The sequence below is a fragment of the Anticarsia gemmatalis genome, chromosome 14 (genome assembly GCF_050436995.1).
Source record: "Anticarsia gemmatalis isolate Benzon Research Colony breed Stoneville strain chromosome 14, ilAntGemm2 primary, whole genome shotgun sequence".
Lineage (NCBI taxonomy): Eukaryota > Metazoa > Arthropoda > Insecta > Lepidoptera > Erebidae > Anticarsia > Anticarsia gemmatalis.
The window spans coordinates 11,654,552-11,673,631 of record NC_134758.1 but is presented as its reverse complement, the minus strand read 5'-3'; the positions used below and the strand labels follow the sequence as shown (position 1 = coordinate 11,673,631).

The window sequence follows — 19,080 nt, the reverse complement described above, 5'->3', positions numbered from 1 at the left end:
AGAATGATTGTAGGTTAGTGTTGACTAAACAAAAAATGTAAACACAGTGTAAATGACCTTCATTGATAATTCTGTCTCATAACTTGAACACTCATAAAATTAACATATTTTATCACATACTTCAACTGATAAACATTGGCATGAGTTAAAAGACTTAGATAAATAGATTTGTAAACATCAGGTACAATTTTTATTTTGAACTATTATTTTCAATGGGTTGTACAGTCAAACCTTGAACTATAAAAGTTATCTGTAAAACTGACAATACAATAATCTAAATATGGCCTTTACATACTTATTAACTTTATCTTATTTTTTGACATAGTTTTCTCTTTGTTTATAACTTTTGACAATAGACATAATAAAAGACATATTTCTAGATTATCATTAAAAAAATAAACAAGAAATAATAAAAACAATAATATGAAAACATAAATTGTCTGGCTGGCATTTATCCAAAAACATTTTAATACATCACTTTGAGGAAATTAACAATATTACATATTTAAATGTAAAATATGAAGCGGAATTAGCCTGAAGTATCTGTATTTAACAATGGCCAAGCTAACAAGCTAAACTTGAAATGAATAAACTTTAAACAATAGCAAATACATGATTAATACATTTATTCATAATACACATTCACTCATAAATAAAGCCTAAAACCTTAGTAAATATTGTGTAAATAAACAGTTGTTACCAGCTGTCAGAGAAGCTTTAAAGTCAGACAACCATTCTTACCAAAGGGTATTGTGTTATAACCCAGGTAACTGGGTTGTGGAGGTCTGATAGGCAATCGCTTCATGTAAAATACTGGTATCCAGCTGCATGATAGAACTCAACATTGTTTGGAAGAGAGGCTAGACTGGTATGATGTGAATAAAACTTGCCAAGATGTGAATTGTGTAAAAACATTTTTTTATGTGTAAGGAAGAGAAGCATAATAATAAATACTAAGTATTTATAAATACAACAGTGAAACAGCTGATATAAATAATTAACTTTTTCAAATTATTTATTCCATAAAAGATTTAACACTTTACATTTAAATGTACGCAAACAATGCTACATAAATCATGTTTCATATTGTCACTGCATGTAAAACATCAAAGTCATTAACATGTCAAGTGCACTGATAAGTATGTAAACAATAATACACAAATACAATACCTATAGCCTCTCTTTGTATTTGTATTACAATAGTATAGACAGTAATATAAGTTTCTACCAATAATTTTTTCATGGGCTATGTCCCGTATTACTGCCATAATCAGACAGGGGTTAGGCCTTGAACTGTGCTGGCCAAGTACAGGTTGACTCATTGAGGACATAAAACTCCTCCTAAATTATGTTGTTTAAGGAACTGTGATATTTTTAATCTTGCATAAATCATACAATTGTTTTTAAAAATTAAATACAGAAGTAGGCACTTTAAATTAAATCTCTTTAATTTTTTTACACATAGTTACAATTTTGTTTTTGCGGTGAACTAAACCGGAACCACTTTATAAATATGAACAGAGATAAGACAGTACTAATTTATTCTTGTTATTATAATAGCCTAATATAGTATTTTAAGTACAAAATTTCAAACCTTTTTTTAAAATTGTTATGGATATTTCACACAAGATTTTTATGCAATTGTTTAACTGTACTTATATTTTCAAGTGCACTGTAAATAACAATAGTATCAAAACAAAAGCTATACTACAAGATAAAACAATAGCACTCATGTCGTGATAAGCAGGAAATATGTTTTGAGTACAATGTCAATTAATAAGGTATCTCTTATACCGCTTATAAACTTGGCCTGTGACTAGTCATAAATAACCTGAAACATAGCCAGTTTCACGGCTTAGGGCTATGTGATGGGTAATCTATCCAACAGATAAAGTGATTAACCACTACTTATCCAGAAATAGTCATTATTGACCAATAGCTGGTCATTCTTCAATCCTACTGTGGATCTATATAGTGGTTTTACGCAGCTCTACTTGAAAAATTATCAAAAGCATTCAGAGTTCTCACTGGTTTATGTCCATAGCATGGGTTTCATATTTCACTGAATACATCTCACAATTTAGCAGTATCTTATTACAACAACTCACACACTGATCACTAGTCCGCATGTATTAAAGTCAGTAGTAAATAGTACCTGCATTAAGATTTGTGTCTGTCTGTGTGGTTCACTAGAATACCAATTAAAGTGATTATTGAATTGTATAGAACTTGTGTGACACTAAATCTTATTTTCTATTTCTTATTCTATAATGATCTGGAAAAGAGATAGCTGTCTATTATATTTTATCAATTTGGTTTTTTTTTTACCTGTTATTGGGCCATTGTTAGGCTAAGGTTACGGGGAACAAGTAGGGGTGAGGCTTGAGTCCACCACAGTGGCAAAGTGGGGGTTGGGTTAGATCAGGTTTCATACCTTATCCTCCAATATAAATAAATACTACTAATTAAAGACTTATATTAGGGGGTGAGGCCAATGACATCATACTACTCATATGTGCTGTTCTATGACGTCACATGTATATCCTACCCAATGGCCTTAATTTTTAAACTACGGACAAAAATGTATCAACATTCATATTGTTTAGTCTCAGGCTAACCAGTTTCTATTCAATGTATTGTCAGTTACTGTATATTGATAGTTACTAATTATCTATAGTGTGACTCTGTTTGGGTTTACCTTGTTTCATAAAAGTTAATGATTTAATTTGAAGAAGTATTTTCGCAAAAACCTTGCAATGTTTCTACTTTTCGTTCCTTTCCCTGATTTTAGTCGCCTTTCTTGGTTTATAGATTTATTTCCATCTAGTGACCAAAATTCCCTGGGAGTTTTTTATAAGTATTGATATTGTACCATTTCATTAAGATGGACCAAGTACTGGAGAACTCAGCAGACATTATTTTCCCCAAACTCCGAACACCTTCAACCAGTCACATAATATTTTAGACACAAAATCGTCTCATAAATCACTGCCTATTCATCAAAATCGCACGAAAACTCGTTCAGTAGTTTCTAAATTTATCGCGATAAGACATAGAAGACTGTTTTGTTTAAAAATAATAACTAGTGATTTTAAACATGTATTTGTTCAGAAATAAAACAAATGTTCTATAAAAAGCGTTCCATAATAACCTCATTGAATTTCGCCTTATTTATCAATTGTATCGCATTGAATCAATGTCACTGTAATTTTAAATGATGTGTCATGTTTATGTTCGTTAAAGTAACTGAATTGTATATTTATTAATGTGTTTATAACTAGGAGCTCATTGAATAAGATGGGTCGTTATTGCTCTTATTATAGAGCACATTAGCATTCATTGCTCTATTTAAAGGCTCTTTAATTTTGTATTCCTATGCACCATAGCTTTTAAACATTATAAACATAGGCATATGAAAGCTTTTTCCCCGTGGGATAGGCAGAGACTATATAACGCGAATATCTTAAATTCGGGAATTAATGCGATAAAACAATTTTCCTTGGATTTCTTGACGTTTCGGCGCACTGACTCAAGTCGCAAGTGGTCTGCCTGGACAGTGACAGAATACTTAATCTTCTCCTTAATTTTTAGAGAAAACAAATGTTTATCTACCCTAATATTTTTATATTTCCATATACCGTCACACACTTCCCTACGCCGAAACGTCAAGTTTTCACAGGCAAAATACCTCACTTCCATATAATATCAGACAAAATTCCTATGCATCACTTCGGGATAGAGTAAAACTAGGTATATTATAAATACTCAGCCGTCTTGGTCGCTACAAGATCAATACAGTCTGGCAACCTGCACTCTGCTACTATTTGAATAGAACTTCAACAGTTCAGTTCAACCACTATCTGTTTTGTGTAAATATTCCTTACAGAGTGAGGACACGTGTTCAGTTTTGAAAAGATCTGTAGTAGATATGTGTGGATGTATAAGAGATTAGAATAGCTGTGGTGCGTTGTAAAAACCCGTGCTTATTGGGAATACCCGTCTTTGTGGTTAACGGATGAGGTCAGATGAGGTTCGCAATTTGTCTGTTTTTTCTTTGTTCAAAATTAAATCAATTTTGACGATTGTTTTTCTATTTGAACACTGGCGCTTCCCGTATTTTCTATCTAAATATGATCCTGATCAGACAATATTAATTGGAAAGAACGTACCTATCTTAGATTAATTTCCTTGTTTTGTTTTTTTTTTGTACAAAATAATTTGTATTTCTGTGGTTAGTTATCGACAGGGTTTAGTTTTTAAACTTGCTTTCTTCCTTTGCCTAAAGAACATTGACTAGGCTTTCCTTGGCGTACAAAATCAATAAAATATTTTTTATTGCGACGTAGGTTTGCAGATGTATTTAAATTATCAAGTGCAACACTAAATATTATAATATGCGTGAAATAGCAGGAAACTCTCGCGATAAGTGTATGTACCTATTTGCATTCTTGTTATCACCTGTTTCGAGAGTATTTCTAGGTTGAATATAGTATGGTATTTAAATATCATATCACGGTTTATGAATACGCATAAGTTTCTAACAAAAACATTCCGCTAATTATGTTTTATTTATTTACATAACGAAGAAGTAACTACGTCGTCTAAGGCTGTATTCTTAAACTAGATGAGCCTCTCTTTGTAATTCAGAGTTAAAATATTCAATGATTTTTCGTATATTTGTCGAAATAAATACCTACTCTGTAGTGTTATTCAAGTATTATGTATTTTTTATTGATCTAGGATATTGTTTTTTTGCATCTAATTTGAACCGCACTTCGCTAGACCTACATTTATTTTCTAATATATAAAATTCTCGCGTCACAGTTTTCGTTACCGTACTCCTCCGAAACGGCTTGACCGATTCTCATGAAATTTTGTGAGCATATTGAGTAGGTCTGAGAATCGGCCAACATCTATTTTTCATACACCTAAGTGACACATTTTTTTTATATGGCCCAGCAACGTCTGCCGGGTCAGCTAGTAATTATATATAAATATGTGCTTTCTCTCTCTAACCCATTACTTCACAATTAAAACACTTTCCATGTTATATACCAAACAGACACACCCCTCATATCAGGCATAACAGCTAAGATAACAATGTGTTTTACCATCACTGATAAGCGCTGATAAGCACTGATAACAGTGATAACCACCAAACAGCTTGCAATAACTCAGTTAAATGTAAACATACGGTTTAAAAGGCTTTAGTTATGACGTCAATTGATAATAGACTTTATAGTTTAGTAGATAAAGTTCGTTTTAACTTAGCACCTTACTTAATCAGGTAATTTACTTTTTATGTAAGTGATTTTTAATGTTTGTGAAAAAGATATCACGTCTTTGGGAATTTTCATGTTGTTTTATTTCGAATGTTTGTGATAAGTTTACGAATTTAAAGTTATTACCTACATGCATACATCAAATTACGCCTTTCTTCCTATAGAGGGTAGGAAGAGACCAAAGAACGCCACTTGGTACGATTCTTAAAAACTTCCCGTGCCTCATTCACATCCATACTATTGTTTACTACTTATTGTCATACAGGTAATAATGTTAATAATGAGAGACTAATCCTAAAAAAACAAAAACTACAAATTACTCAAGTATTGCCCGCACTTGGTAAGAGTGGTGGTCTCAAGGCCTATACCCTATACCCTCATAGTAATGGGTTAAATAAAAAATAAGACATGGGCAAATAATGCACTATTCGTGGCCTAAAATTGTATACTTAATACATTTACCTACTGTAATAATATTTATTATTCTATTGACATTTAGATTTGTTATTCAGCACACGAGTCCAATCAAACACTACTACACGAATGCACCAAACTTGCAATTCTAAATAAATACCATTTTAACCTGAATCACCTTTTAGAAAAAAATTTTTGGCACTTACACGCACATATTCAATTCACAGACACCTAACAGGAAAATCGCATTAAAGTTCTGTTTCCTTCAATCTTGGCTTTGGGTAAATCTCTTTTTGATATCTTTTTGTTATACATTTCGCGATAAAAAATGCTTCAAGCTTTCTGCCTCACAAAATATGCCACAACAAAACTTACTAACAACAGCTATTGTATTTAAACTCAGTGAACTTATCATTAACCCCATGGCTGTCCCACTGCTAGGCAAGAGTCTCCTCCAGTAATAAGGGAGGGGTTAGGTAACTAATACTAGTAAACTATAACGTCTTTACAGCTGTTTCGCTATATGGAAGAGCTACGTTTTTTTTTCTAAGCGCCATATTTAAACACAGACGACTGGTTCAATATTCGCCCAAGAATTTATAGCAAAAACTGTAATTAAAGTCTATCATAATAGAACAGTCTCCTGGCAAAATGTCAACACAATAACTCAAGATAATCATGATACTAGTTCAATACAAACACACATAAAAACACGGCTTTTTCCCATAGGAAGTGATGAAACAATGCTGACTAGAATCCCTTCATGCATATATTTGCCTTATAAAAGTAGTTTTAGTTACCCCCGGTTTCTGAGTACATTTAGCGGTAGTTTAACGATTCAATAGCGCTAAACTTGTACAAAAAAAACGCTTTTAAATAAATAAACTATCGCTAAATGTACTCAGAAACCAGGGGTTAATCAATCATTGAACTCAACATAGCAACAGTATTCGTATGAAATCCGGAGAAATCTCCGCGATAAAATGTAGGTCTTTAGGTCACGGATAGTATTGTATACAATTACATGTTGCTTTTATCGTTCAACCTCAGAGATATGAAGCTTTATTTTCACATTTGACACTGATTAAAATATTTGCAGAAAAGACTTTCTCATTCACTTAAGACGTTTAACACCAGTTCATAATTATTTGTTTATTTTACAGCTACTATGCGTTACAGACTTTTAAGTACAGCAAAAGAGTACGTTTATGGTTGACTTTATTTGCTGAAAATTTATTTATATAAGTGGGTGCACGACTTATATAGGTTACAGATAGCCAAATACTGTTTAATACAGTTAAAAGCCAACTAAAAAGAATATTAGCACTTGGATGTACTTACACCACTGTAAACTTATTTGTTCTTTATTAAGACCACATTCTGCTTCACCACCTTTGACATCCATCATTCAATCTTCAATTTTCAAGCAGCCATCATCTATCACACAAGCAGTCTTTTTCGAAGCCATTTATTAGAAAAAGCGATTCAAGCGCGAACTTGAGTCGGTACTATCGACTTGTCAGCGCGATTTCAGAAATAGTTTTTACGAAATACTCTTGAATTGGTAATCAGTTCTCCATATTGTCGATAGTGTTAAATAAAGTCCCTATTTCCTTCCCAATATTTACTACTAAGTTCTTTATATTAAGGTGTGTTGTTGTGTGTGCAGCGACACGGAACTAGCGCTGGAGCTGAGCGAGCAGGTGTTCCTGGACGATGAGGAGTACGCCACCAGGGCGCCGGCCTCGCCCACCACCGTGCCCAATGTGCGCCCTTACAGACCACCTTCCACTGGTAAGTTATACTCATTAACTAGCTGACCCGGCGAACTTCGTACCGCCTTACAGTCGTTCATTCTTTTTCTGTATTTTTTTTTGGTTTTTCTCTCCTTAAGAACCATAAGAATATAATATAACCCATTACTGTCCCATTGCTAGGCAAGGATCTCCTCCCAGAAAGAGGAGGAGCTTAGGCTTTAAGTCCACCACGCTGGCAGAGTGTGCATTAGGGAGTTTGCACTTTGTATCCCTTGAAAACTGTTTAAACTCCTGTACTCCTGTAGATGATTCCAACAATTGATAGTTATATTCTTAATAACTAAGAGGGCGGTTACGCTCGTGTTTGTTTTTAGAAAAATGAGTTATTCTAATTTCTCAGCTATATATGACTGTAAAGTTCCATCTTAATCTGTAACATACTCAGAAATTTTTACATTAATAACATACAGGCAGAATTTCAGCCTAATATTCACAAATTGTAACTAAACGAAAACCTATAAGAGGCCCACGTTCAGTCCACCGTGACGACACAAAACTGTGTAAAATTCACCAGTGAATTACGATTTCATGAATAAAGGAAACGCGTTTGTTTTAGAACCTAAATACACGAACTGACAACAGCTGACGTAGCGGTCACTCACCTAACTAGATCGTTCTATTACTGGGTGATTTGTTTTTCAAATGCTTTTAAATATTGATATTGTACTTTCTTCGGTAGTTGTCTTTTTTTTGTTTTGGTTTCAATACTGAAAGGGTCATTGGCTTTGGGTGACTTATTTCATTCATAGATAAGTATTGTGGATGCCGAAATTATATTAATTTGGTTGAAGTTTTACCACGGATCAAATATTTTACTTTTAGTCTGTAGCTAGAGGTCATATTCTGTTGGCATTTCCATTTCATCCTATAAAATTTTCGTATCTACATGTGAAATATTAGTCTATGTGGTTGCTGAATCAATGTCAATGATCAACACTATGAGGTTTCAAGTTCGATTTCTAGATTGGGCAGTGCTATTCTTTTTTTATCGATGTTGAAGTAAGTATCTATCTATATTTCAAAGGAAAAACCGTAGTGTTACTTTGACTTAAAAGATCAAAATCGGAATCAAACCTCGTGATTTTCAATAACAATCATACCTCTCGTACTACCGGATACAATTTAAAATTATACAGACGAACCTTTTACAAACATCTTCAATTAAAACATACTCTGTCAAATGAAATTATAAAACACTTGGACTATATTTACTATGAAAGTTTATAAATAAGACTGCATATGTGACGACTTTTATTACACGAGGTCACCGTATTGTTGAACTAATCATTTTTAATTCTGAACTTTATTCCTTTGGTATAAGAGTGACTTTCGTAAAACGTTCGTTGGCACTTATGATTGATTGCTTCGTTAGTAATACGAGTAGTACGTCCATGGGACCGCACAAGTTGACCTAAATATGGGTATAATGAGCCTGTAAGGCTAGACTTCTGCGTTTATTTAGAAAAATACTTTTAAGGTGGAACGTTGTACCAGAATATATGGGTAACCAGGGTTTAGATCCTTAACCTGCCGAAATGCACTTGATACTAATCTACATAAATAAAAATAAATCATTTTTTATGTATGTAGGTACTGTACGCTCATAGATTTTGAACAACTAAGCTAAGTTGGATAATTCATTTTTTAATACATATGTTTGTAATTGTCGGAACAAGTTTTGTTGGGGATCGATGGGAGAATACCACGGGAATGGAATCAACGGGATAAAATTGTACTATACCCAAAGGAATTCGCGCTAGCCTGCTAGTTTTTAGATAACCTCGAAAATTGGTTATAAACGGATTTAAAAATGTTTAATAAGTATCTTAAGCTTGATAACAACTAAAAATAGTAACCATAGCGCAGTGATTTTTAATGTGCGTCACCTTACTATTCCTGCATTTTGTATCATGGATTCCATGTCCACTAGGAACAAATGTATTTGAAAGCGTATCTGTTTTACAAAGGTCACCCTTATTTTTAGTATTTTACCCATTTGCTGTGAAAAAACAAATAGTGATATAAGATGCCTTTGGGAACATAAATTATCATATTTCTTATCCTATTCTAGAACAAGGAAGTTACCAATAGAAATCTTTGTTAATTAAGCGATAAGGTAACACAAACAAATCTAATACTTTAATATTTTTATTGTTTTAGATAACAGAGATACGACATTAACAAATAAACAATATATTTTCATATAGATATCAATTACCTAAGAATTTTGATAACGCAGTTGTAATTTAGTTTCAGCTAATTGTGATGATATTTTTATACTGAAAGGTCACGCTACAATGACGTACGTAATACTATATGATACTGTATCTTTCCTTTTAAAGGAAATAAAAGAGGTAAAAGATGGTTAACATGAACCTGTATTCTTTCCCTCTTATTCATAAAGCCTATAAACCTATTTTAGATAAAGAGCTACTATAATATGTTTTCTCTTTCTCATTTCGCTAAGGAGTGAAAGAAACAAAACACTTTATAAGCCTTTCACAACTTCATATATCATATTTTTATGAATATATGAAGGTTTGACTTTTATAATCTGAAAAGATTCGCTAAAGTTTTAAGAAGGCTGTTTACCATTATTGCTTTAAGAGGGAGTTCCTATCTAACAATTTTTTATCGTATGTACAACCTCATTTATAGCAGTCTAACAACAAATATTTTTCAGTGAAAAAGTACCTATTGTGGCTTTGTTCTTGTTATATCCTATTAGATAAAGAATAATAAAATTCGGTCCAATCATTTCAGTGATTTTCCTTCTAAAAACAATGTTTCTTTACAGTTATTTTGATACTATCAGGTGAAAATGTCCTAAAAACGTATCCACATTTTATATCATTACCGAAAATACATTACCTGTGAGTCATATTTCCTTCACATATCGTAAACAAAGACAATAATAATATGTCCGTTATCTACACACCGCACTGATTTGTATAAAGATGGATCGTTATCACTCAGTCGGTACTGATAATACACTAATGCAATTATGTTCCTAATCAATTGTTATTGAAGTTATTGCTAGTTATATTGATTGATAGGTGTGCATGTGCATATTGATGTATCGTATATCTTACGGACAATTTTGTCAATTTAATTCGATGAATTTCGATAAATCTACGGATAAGAGTATTTAAATTAAAAATATTCTTTATTCCGTAAACTTCGTACAAAGTAATTGAAATCGTCATGTAATCATGTATATTTTGATCGTTTCGGAAAAAGTCGTGCTATAAATGGGTCCAAAAATGCTAGGTGATAATTTTACTTAAATTATTTGATAATTTGAATCACTTGTGATGAAAGATAAAGTTTTATACAAGTGGATTCCCAATTCTTACAATGTTACTTTAAGATAATATATTATAATACGATGCTTTCTCCAAACCAAGAAAAGATGTCATACACAACTTTTAGAGGAAATAGATGCATCGAACAGGTTATAATAAAATAATGAGTAAGCTTAGAAACATTACGAGTATATATAAATATTATGGGCATTCCTTTGCATCTTTTAGTTTAAATACTTCATTCTGTAGCCAACTCTAGAAATGCATTTTGAAAGGTTTCTAAGTAAATTCTCAGAAGTTAATAGTCGTACTTGAAATTTCACGGTTTGCTTATGTCGGTCAATTTATTAACAATTGTCTGTCTCCAGTTGTATAATTTATGTGCTTAGGTTATGTCCAGCGCTGGGATGTTAACGAGTGTACAACAATGCGTCTATTTAATTACACCATAACGCTAATTTATCAGCATTGTATGCTGAACTAGTTATTCTTAGGGCTGCTACTGAAATTACTGCTTAGTTGCATTGCTCTATCAAACGTTGTGTTGAAGGAAAAATACATATACTTGAAAATTTACCTTTTTACATGTTTTTTATTACAGTTCTTTACATTATGATGAAATCATAAAATAATGAAACTGAAATATAATCTGTGGAACCGTATGAAACAAAATTTCGAAATAGTTGTGCTAAAATCACTGTGGACCATTTTAAAACAAAGCTTTAAAACTCTTTAACCTTTCTTTAATAGGTTTATCTTCTACTATCGAGCTAAGCTTTTCATTCATCCAATCAAATGCGTCTCTGAAAAATATCCTGCTAATGTATTAGCGCAAAAAATTGCAAGTTTTCCTTAATGAACTTTTTCCTAGTATTTTCCGTGTCACCCCTACCTGCTGCATCCGCATTTCTAAGAATGATCGTCTTTGTCTGTGTTGGACCGCCGCCAACGTTCACTAAACTACTTGATTAAGGAAATAACCCTACAGTTCGTTAAACACCACTTTTGTATTCAAATACAAGATTTATTTAACGGAGAATTTGCTTACATCAGAATATCTGGACTTTATTTCTATGTAAAATCAAAATTAGTATAAAAAATGCGCCTTTCGGTTATTACGAACATTTTCTCCATATTCAGACGGTGCTTCCATAGGTTTAAATAATTGGGATCTTGATAGTTAGATAAGGTGGCTAAACGGTAATTATACGAGTGTATGTGTTGGATATTCTTTAGGCTGCATTTTAAGAGCCAACTTATGGTTTTCAGCCAAAGATCTCATGGACCAAAAAATTAAGAGAAGGGCGTTAAGTGACCATTTTTCATTTTGCCTTCATATCTACGTGGCTAAAGAACACTTCTTAACAAATACCTATCAAATGTATCCAAGAACTAGGAACTAACTTTACAAACACATTAAATAGGTATGTATGCTAAAATTGTTGCCACTACAGTGTGTATTCATAGCTATTGGCCCCAAAGAAGCCTATACATAGCCTATTTGAAAGTAGGTGCCGTTACAATCTATAACGCTGTAACTGTTTCATGTAGCACCAGTCTATTGTGACTTTGATAAACCTGCTTTGAAAACCTTCACGTTGCTCTCGGGAAAGGAAAACTAAAAATGTCTATTATTTTGATGAATTGCTGCTGTAAGCATAGGTACTAATAGAGATACAATGGAGGTTCATGAACCTCATGGATCATAGCAGCACTAAAACTGGCCAAATGATAGTTCTAACAAAATTCAAAGCTAGCGATGAGATTCCTAAAATCAGTAAAATAATCGATTTTCATTTAGGTCAAATGCTGACACTTATGAAAGTCAATGATACAGAGAGTGAATTTACTGCCAGTTCGGAAGGTAGGGAAATGAAAATGAAAAGAGCTTGCAAGAAACTCCTGGCCACTCTTTTTAGTCGGCAAATCTGATTTATCCGGAAATGGAACCCGGTACCACAGTTCACGTTCCATCCATTGAACTTACTCAGAGAGCGTATAAACAAACAAATCAACCTTCACGCGTAATTCAACGACATTGACCGTGAATAAAAAATGGCCGCCAGCTATAACGAGACGTATTTCATCGTGAGTTATTCGGTAATAGCATTTAGTTTACCAACAGATGTTGACTACAGCAGTGCTTGATAAACATTACCTTTTTTCTAAGCCGGTTAACAAAATTTGAATAACCCCCGAGATTTCTTCGTTAACCGGTTTCTCCATTTCTATAAATAAGTATTGGATAATTTATCATGTGTAATTTTGATAGTGAATTACTTTTTGATGTCATTATCGAATAGGTTATTTGCCACTTATAAATAGCAAGTAGCCCTTGCTCTTTGATAGTAAAACAGTACATTTTCCATAGTGTTTTTCTCTGGTCATTTTATCTATCAAACAGTTTATTCATCAATTATCTATAAGATAAGCGAGGGGCCCATGATCTTGGATAGTAAAAGGACCTGTATTTTTTTAAAATTGACATTGCAAAGTCGGTAAGAACCATTTGTAAATTTTTTGACGTGATAATCCTCAATGTGAGTAAATTTTTATGAATTATAATTTTATATGTAAAGAAAATTTAATTTTTGCGGCTTCCAAGCAGAAAATGCTGCATCAAAATTGGTGCATGACTTAAAAAGTAGTAGTGTTTCTAGTTATGGGTCATGGCCCTGACAGCTGACGTCAACGGTGCAGTGAGTACTTTTGCACTAAATGTTCATCCTCTCTCTTTCTCTCTCAAAGGCTTATAAAGCCTTTGAAGTGAGATGGAGATAGGTTTCTTATTAACGTTCGTAAGAAAACGTTTCCTTAGATCCTATCGTTTATATCCTTGATTCAAATTCATTAGTTTCTTTTTAAAAAAAATTCTTCCCTAGAATACATACAGTTTCTTGGAAAGATGACACATGTTGCATTGTTTTTTTCGGGGAGTACGAAGATAACTTTTATAATATTTTGCATTGTAACATGACTCAGTTTTATTTATATTTTATCTGTATATTCGATCTGACAACCATGATTAGCAGTATAATTTGTAATACATGACTATATTTTTGTTTTTCTTTTCGTGTTGATCTAAAGTCAATTTTGTTTATGGCACATTTATAAGACCTTTGACATGACTTGATGCCTATTTTCTTTATAGTCAAAAACCGGAACCGACTTGAGATGTACAGCTCGAATATTAATGACGGTCACCCATCTAATAAGTGTCCTCGCCCAAGGTGCTTAACGATCTATGTAGAGTGCCTTTATGAAGCAAATAATTTTCTCAACGCGTAAATACATTACATTAGTTTCCTGTCACGTGTACTAAGTACATGACAATACATAATCAACATCACATGCTAACTGAATTGCACACTGCAGTGACAAAAAGTCGTAAATGTCCTTGTATAGACATCATCTTACGCCCTTCTTAAAATTAACACGCGATGTTTTCCTTCAGCAATTGTCACTCAATTCAGAAAAGGCTTAAGTCATTTTACTTTTATGGCAATTTGTACTTTTCTTTTATCATATACGTTATATTTTAGTGTGTTTTGACGTAAGTAATGAGTTTTTGCGAGCCGCGGTTTATATATAGTACAGTCAAACGGAGTGATTGATTATGGATCTCGAAAATAGTACGGAATCGTAAGAAAAAGTGTAGCAAAAGTGAAAAATATTTCACGGATAAGAAACTATTTTAATGAGCCGTTAAATTGAGACGTAAATACCGTAGAATATGAGAAATTACGATAGTATTTTACTTTGATGATGTTAGAAACTTCCAATGTAATGCAATTAATTATTTAATTTAGGTTTAAATGGTGATGCACGTAAACAGGAAAATAATACCCTAATTGAAAGGCCAATATGCATGCAATATGGATGCATTTTTGTTTAATATATGGCCTTGCACATGATAAGCGTTCAAAAGATTATACTTATTTAACAAAAACTGAAGAACTGAGAATCGAAACTATCGCGACTTGTACACATACATTCCTTTGCTGACGTTTAAGCTAAAATATGCTTTAGTTGCTCTTGTTAGGGTTCACCTTACATGCTCTTTATGAGGGCTCCATACCTAAATGGTAAACACAAGACCTTATTACTGAGACTTCTCTGTCAGTCTATCTATTAACAATTTTAAACTCTCACACCTTGTACACATGCAACGGTTCTAAAACGCGATTGAAAAAAGTTTAGGATACCTTACTCGTTTACCCAACGTTTCGATCGAATTGCACCACGGTCGATGCAATTCCATCAAAACATCGTCTATCGATCACCAATCGTGGCAGTTATTTGTATATTTTTCCTATATGAAATAGTTCTTTCTTTCTTCCCCAGGCTCGAACATCCTAAAGTCGCCCCGAGCACGCCGGGTCCGCACCACATCGATGTCCCAGCCCAACAAGAGGACCACGGCAGAAAGCATACTGCACGCGGACAGACGAACCATCTACACGGCCGGCAGACCGCCCTGGTACAACTGCACCGGCGGGCAGGAGGTCGAACCTTTCCTTATAGGTGAGTAACCATGTGGCCATTTGCCGCCTTTACACACACGCTCTATTGCGCGTTCTTAGGAGCGAACAGGATTACGCACGCTCTTTTACTCGCGATTGTTGTTTCATGCGCGATATTGTGTGTGTATAGGGGGCTATTATCAGTGTAGTACCTACTTTAGCATTTTTCTTGAGCCTACAGGCACACAGGTGGTATAGATTGAATACATACACAAAATTACGCCTTCTTACCATAGGGGTATGCAGAGACCAGAGAACGCGATTAGTTACAATCATTAAAAAATCATTTTAAAGAAGGAATAAAGATTGAAGTTTAGTCATTGATATATCGTTTAGTGTGATCATATTATGCTCAATTTTGAAGCCTTAAGTTCAAGTTAAATTCAATTACATTAAGTGTTCATAGAGTGATATGCAATAACAATTTTCAATACATATCCGCGAAGTTTAATCTAAAATTTTGCAGCCATTTCTGCAAGCTTTCTAAGAATTCGAAAAGTGGTCTCTTTTCCATTAATTCAAATCTATTATTAATATGTTTGTGTGAATAGTATTGATTTTAAAACGTCGACCCACAGTTTCAGCCGTTAACCTTGCTCAATTATTGATAATATCGCCGTGTTCTTAAATATATGACGAAGGCTACGATGTTTTGTCTGCAATCAAGTTTGTACAGTTATTTCAATATAGATAATTGGTTACAAACCGTGAACTTTTTAAGCTCATAGCTACATACAAACATAAAGCGTATTCGGCACGAACAAAATAATTAAAGCATGCCTTTACTGTTTCGTTTAAGCCACAAAGCATCGTGAAGAAGTCTTCCAACCAATATTTTTTTAAAAGTCTTGCAATACAAAAGTATTATACCTCGCTCTTGAGTAGCAACATAAATGAAGTTTGATTTTATTAGAGATCCGTGTTTAATATACAGTTTACATACTTATATACGTTTACATTCATATAGATATATGAAGTACTAGCTTTTACCCGCGACTTCGTCCGCCACCTGAATTTTCCCATGGGAACGCGTCATTTTCCCGGGGTAAAAAGTAGCCTATGTCGTTTCTCGGGTATCAAAATATCTCCTTATCAAATTTCATGCTAATTGGTTCAGTAGTTTAGGCGTGATTGAGTAACAGACAGACAGACAGAGTTACTTTCGCATTTATAATATTAGAGTGGATGTAAAATGTATTTTCTTTTTCGCGAAGTCGAATTAGTAACTGAAATGCTTATGAAGTCTCAAAGACTGTTAAGAAGATTTCAAGAGTAATCTGTAATATGTATTACTAAATATAAATGAACAATTGAACAGTAAAAATAAACGATGTTTATATTGATATAACAATCAAGTTTAAACAAGTCATTGTTTCCCAATCAGTTTCGTGTTACGGCTATAAGTAACGTATTACTAAGATTTTCCTGCCATTCAAATGCTATATTTATTCTTCGTTAACTAATTACCTTCTACTTAGCCATACTTGCTAATATTATAAAGCTGAAGAGTTTATTTGTTTGTTTGTTTAACGCGTTAATCACAGGAACTACTGGTCCGATTTGAAAAATTCTATCTGTGTTAGATAGGCCATTTATCGAGGAAGGCTATAGGCTATGTATCATCACGCTACGACCAATAGGGGCAGAGTACCAGTAAAAAATGTTACAAAAACGGGGAAAATTTTGACCCATTCTCTTATGGGACGCAAGCGAAGTTGCGCGAGTCAGCAGTTAAAACATAAAGGCAGATTTCTGAAACACATACAATTTTTTCTTAGAAGTAGGTATTCGTGTAAGTACTTACAGGTCTTTTCTCGGAATACTAGAATTCTACGCAGTTTATGCGTAGAATTCTAGAATTCATGGAAAAAATTTAGGGCAAGTTTGGAACTTTGCATTCCTTTGGGAACAGTTCTCGAAGTCATACCATATTTCGCATATTTAAAAACAGTTTTTTGCCTATTTTAGAGTAAGTTATAATGTTTTATGTTTTTGTTGCCAGGTATATGCGGTGCGAGTGCGTCGGGCAAGACAACAGTCGCGGCGAAAATCATAGAATCTCTGAACATACCATGGGTCACCATCGTCAGTATGGACTCATTCTACAAAGTAAGTACCTACTCCTTACATATAAGGAGCTATCATATATTAGTATTTTAATTCCTAGTAAATCTAGTAATTTTGGTCTTGGCCTTCGATACGAGTTTAAGAAAGCGATGATTCCGGTTAATTATATGAGGAGAAAAGTTACTTTACATTTATTATTTCATTATTATCTTCCACTAATGTCCGGTTTCTGAGGTACATTAAGCGGTATTTTATCTAGTCAATGCCATTTTTTTATATGAGTTTAAACGCGATTGAATTGATAAACTACAGCTAAGAAACCGGGGCTTAGTTAGCCTGTAAACTAAGATTTCGCTGTCTGTCTGTCTGTCACCGGGCAGTATCTTATGAACCACAAATTTTATAACAACTAATTCAAACACAGCAGAAAACAAATATTTGAGTGTACTCTGACAATGGCATGGAGCCCTTGGTGCCCGAGTCGAACTCGCACTTGGCCGGTTTCTTATTTTTTGGCATATCAACAGCATAAACACAAAAATATACAAAAATATAATGTATATCTTATAGACAAGACACGCCCAAGCATTACTCCAAGTAAAAAACAGCTTAATTTTCATCAAGAAGCAGTAATTTTGCAGTCACAATAAACTTCCTAAAGCTTCCTAGATATCGCACATAACCGGCCTAACGAGTTAGTACCGCTACTAATTAATTCATATTAGTTTATTTGTTTTATACAAGTGCCGCCTCACGTGTCCGCTAGCGTGTGAGGACATGTGGCGATTAGATAATAATAACTGGTTTAGATTGTCTTGGTGTATTGCTATAGGTCAGATTCTTAAGATTGTACTGTTATTGTGATAAGTCTTTTTAATTGATGATAAGCTATAATTAGAATATAATAATTTCCATGTCTGTTTTTTAAGTCTTTACGACTGAACCATTGAAACAATTTTAGTAAAAATAAACATGGAAACAGTTGACCCCCAAATTCAGACGTAGCCTAATTTTGCAAAATCTTTTTTTACCCAAAATAAATGAGAACGGTACCGCGGTATTCGGTTAATATTTGATAATTAAAGAATAGCATAGAATCTATTAATTCGTCCATGCTAAACAAATCTATCATTCTAGGTTCAAAGAATTGATTTCCGCCGCAGGAATATACAAACATACAAACAACTGACACAAAGTACAACCTGACCTGAAACAATTATTTGTGGATCGCACAAATAATTGTCCCGTGTGGAATTCGAACCCACAACCTCCCGACGCATTGGTTGCAACATGGCGATCTAAACCACTGCGACAATCTTTGAAATTGATTTATTTCGTATCGTAGGTGTTAAACGAGAAACAGCATCAAGCGGCCACCCGCAACGAATACAACTTCGATCACCCGGACGCGTTCGACATCGAGCTGCTGATCTCCGTGCTGCAGCGGCTGCGGGAGGGCAAGAAGGTCGAGGTGCCCATATACAACTACGTCACGCATTCCAGGGAGAATCGCACTGTGAGTATGTAGACGTAGATCTTGTATCAATTAACCAATAAAAAAATTCTATGAAATATTCGTCCACCTTTTTATCGGCAAACTTCTTAAAATGTAAATAATAAAATTCAGTTATCATAAAGGTAATAAAAAAACTGAAAATTTACCTTAATTCTA

General features: G+C 33.7%; 1 protein-coding gene across 2 annotated transcripts in view; it reads left to right on the top strand.

Moving 5' to 3' along the window:
- Positions 1–19,080, top strand: part of l(2)k01209 (uridine-cytidine kinase-like lethal (2) k01209) — a 32,686-nt gene that overhangs the window by 702 nt on the left and 12,904 nt on the right. For both annotated transcript variants that reach the window (XM_076122496.1, XM_076122498.1), the window contains exons 2-5: positions 7,366–7,490; positions 15,163–15,342; positions 17,344–17,450; positions 18,754–18,924. In XM_076122496.1, coding sequence (XP_075978611.1) covers positions 7,366–7,490; positions 15,163–15,342; positions 17,344–17,450; positions 18,754–18,924 — 583 coding nt within the window. The remainder of the gene's footprint in view (positions 1–7,365; positions 7,491–15,162; positions 15,343–17,343; positions 17,451–18,753; positions 18,925–19,080) is intronic.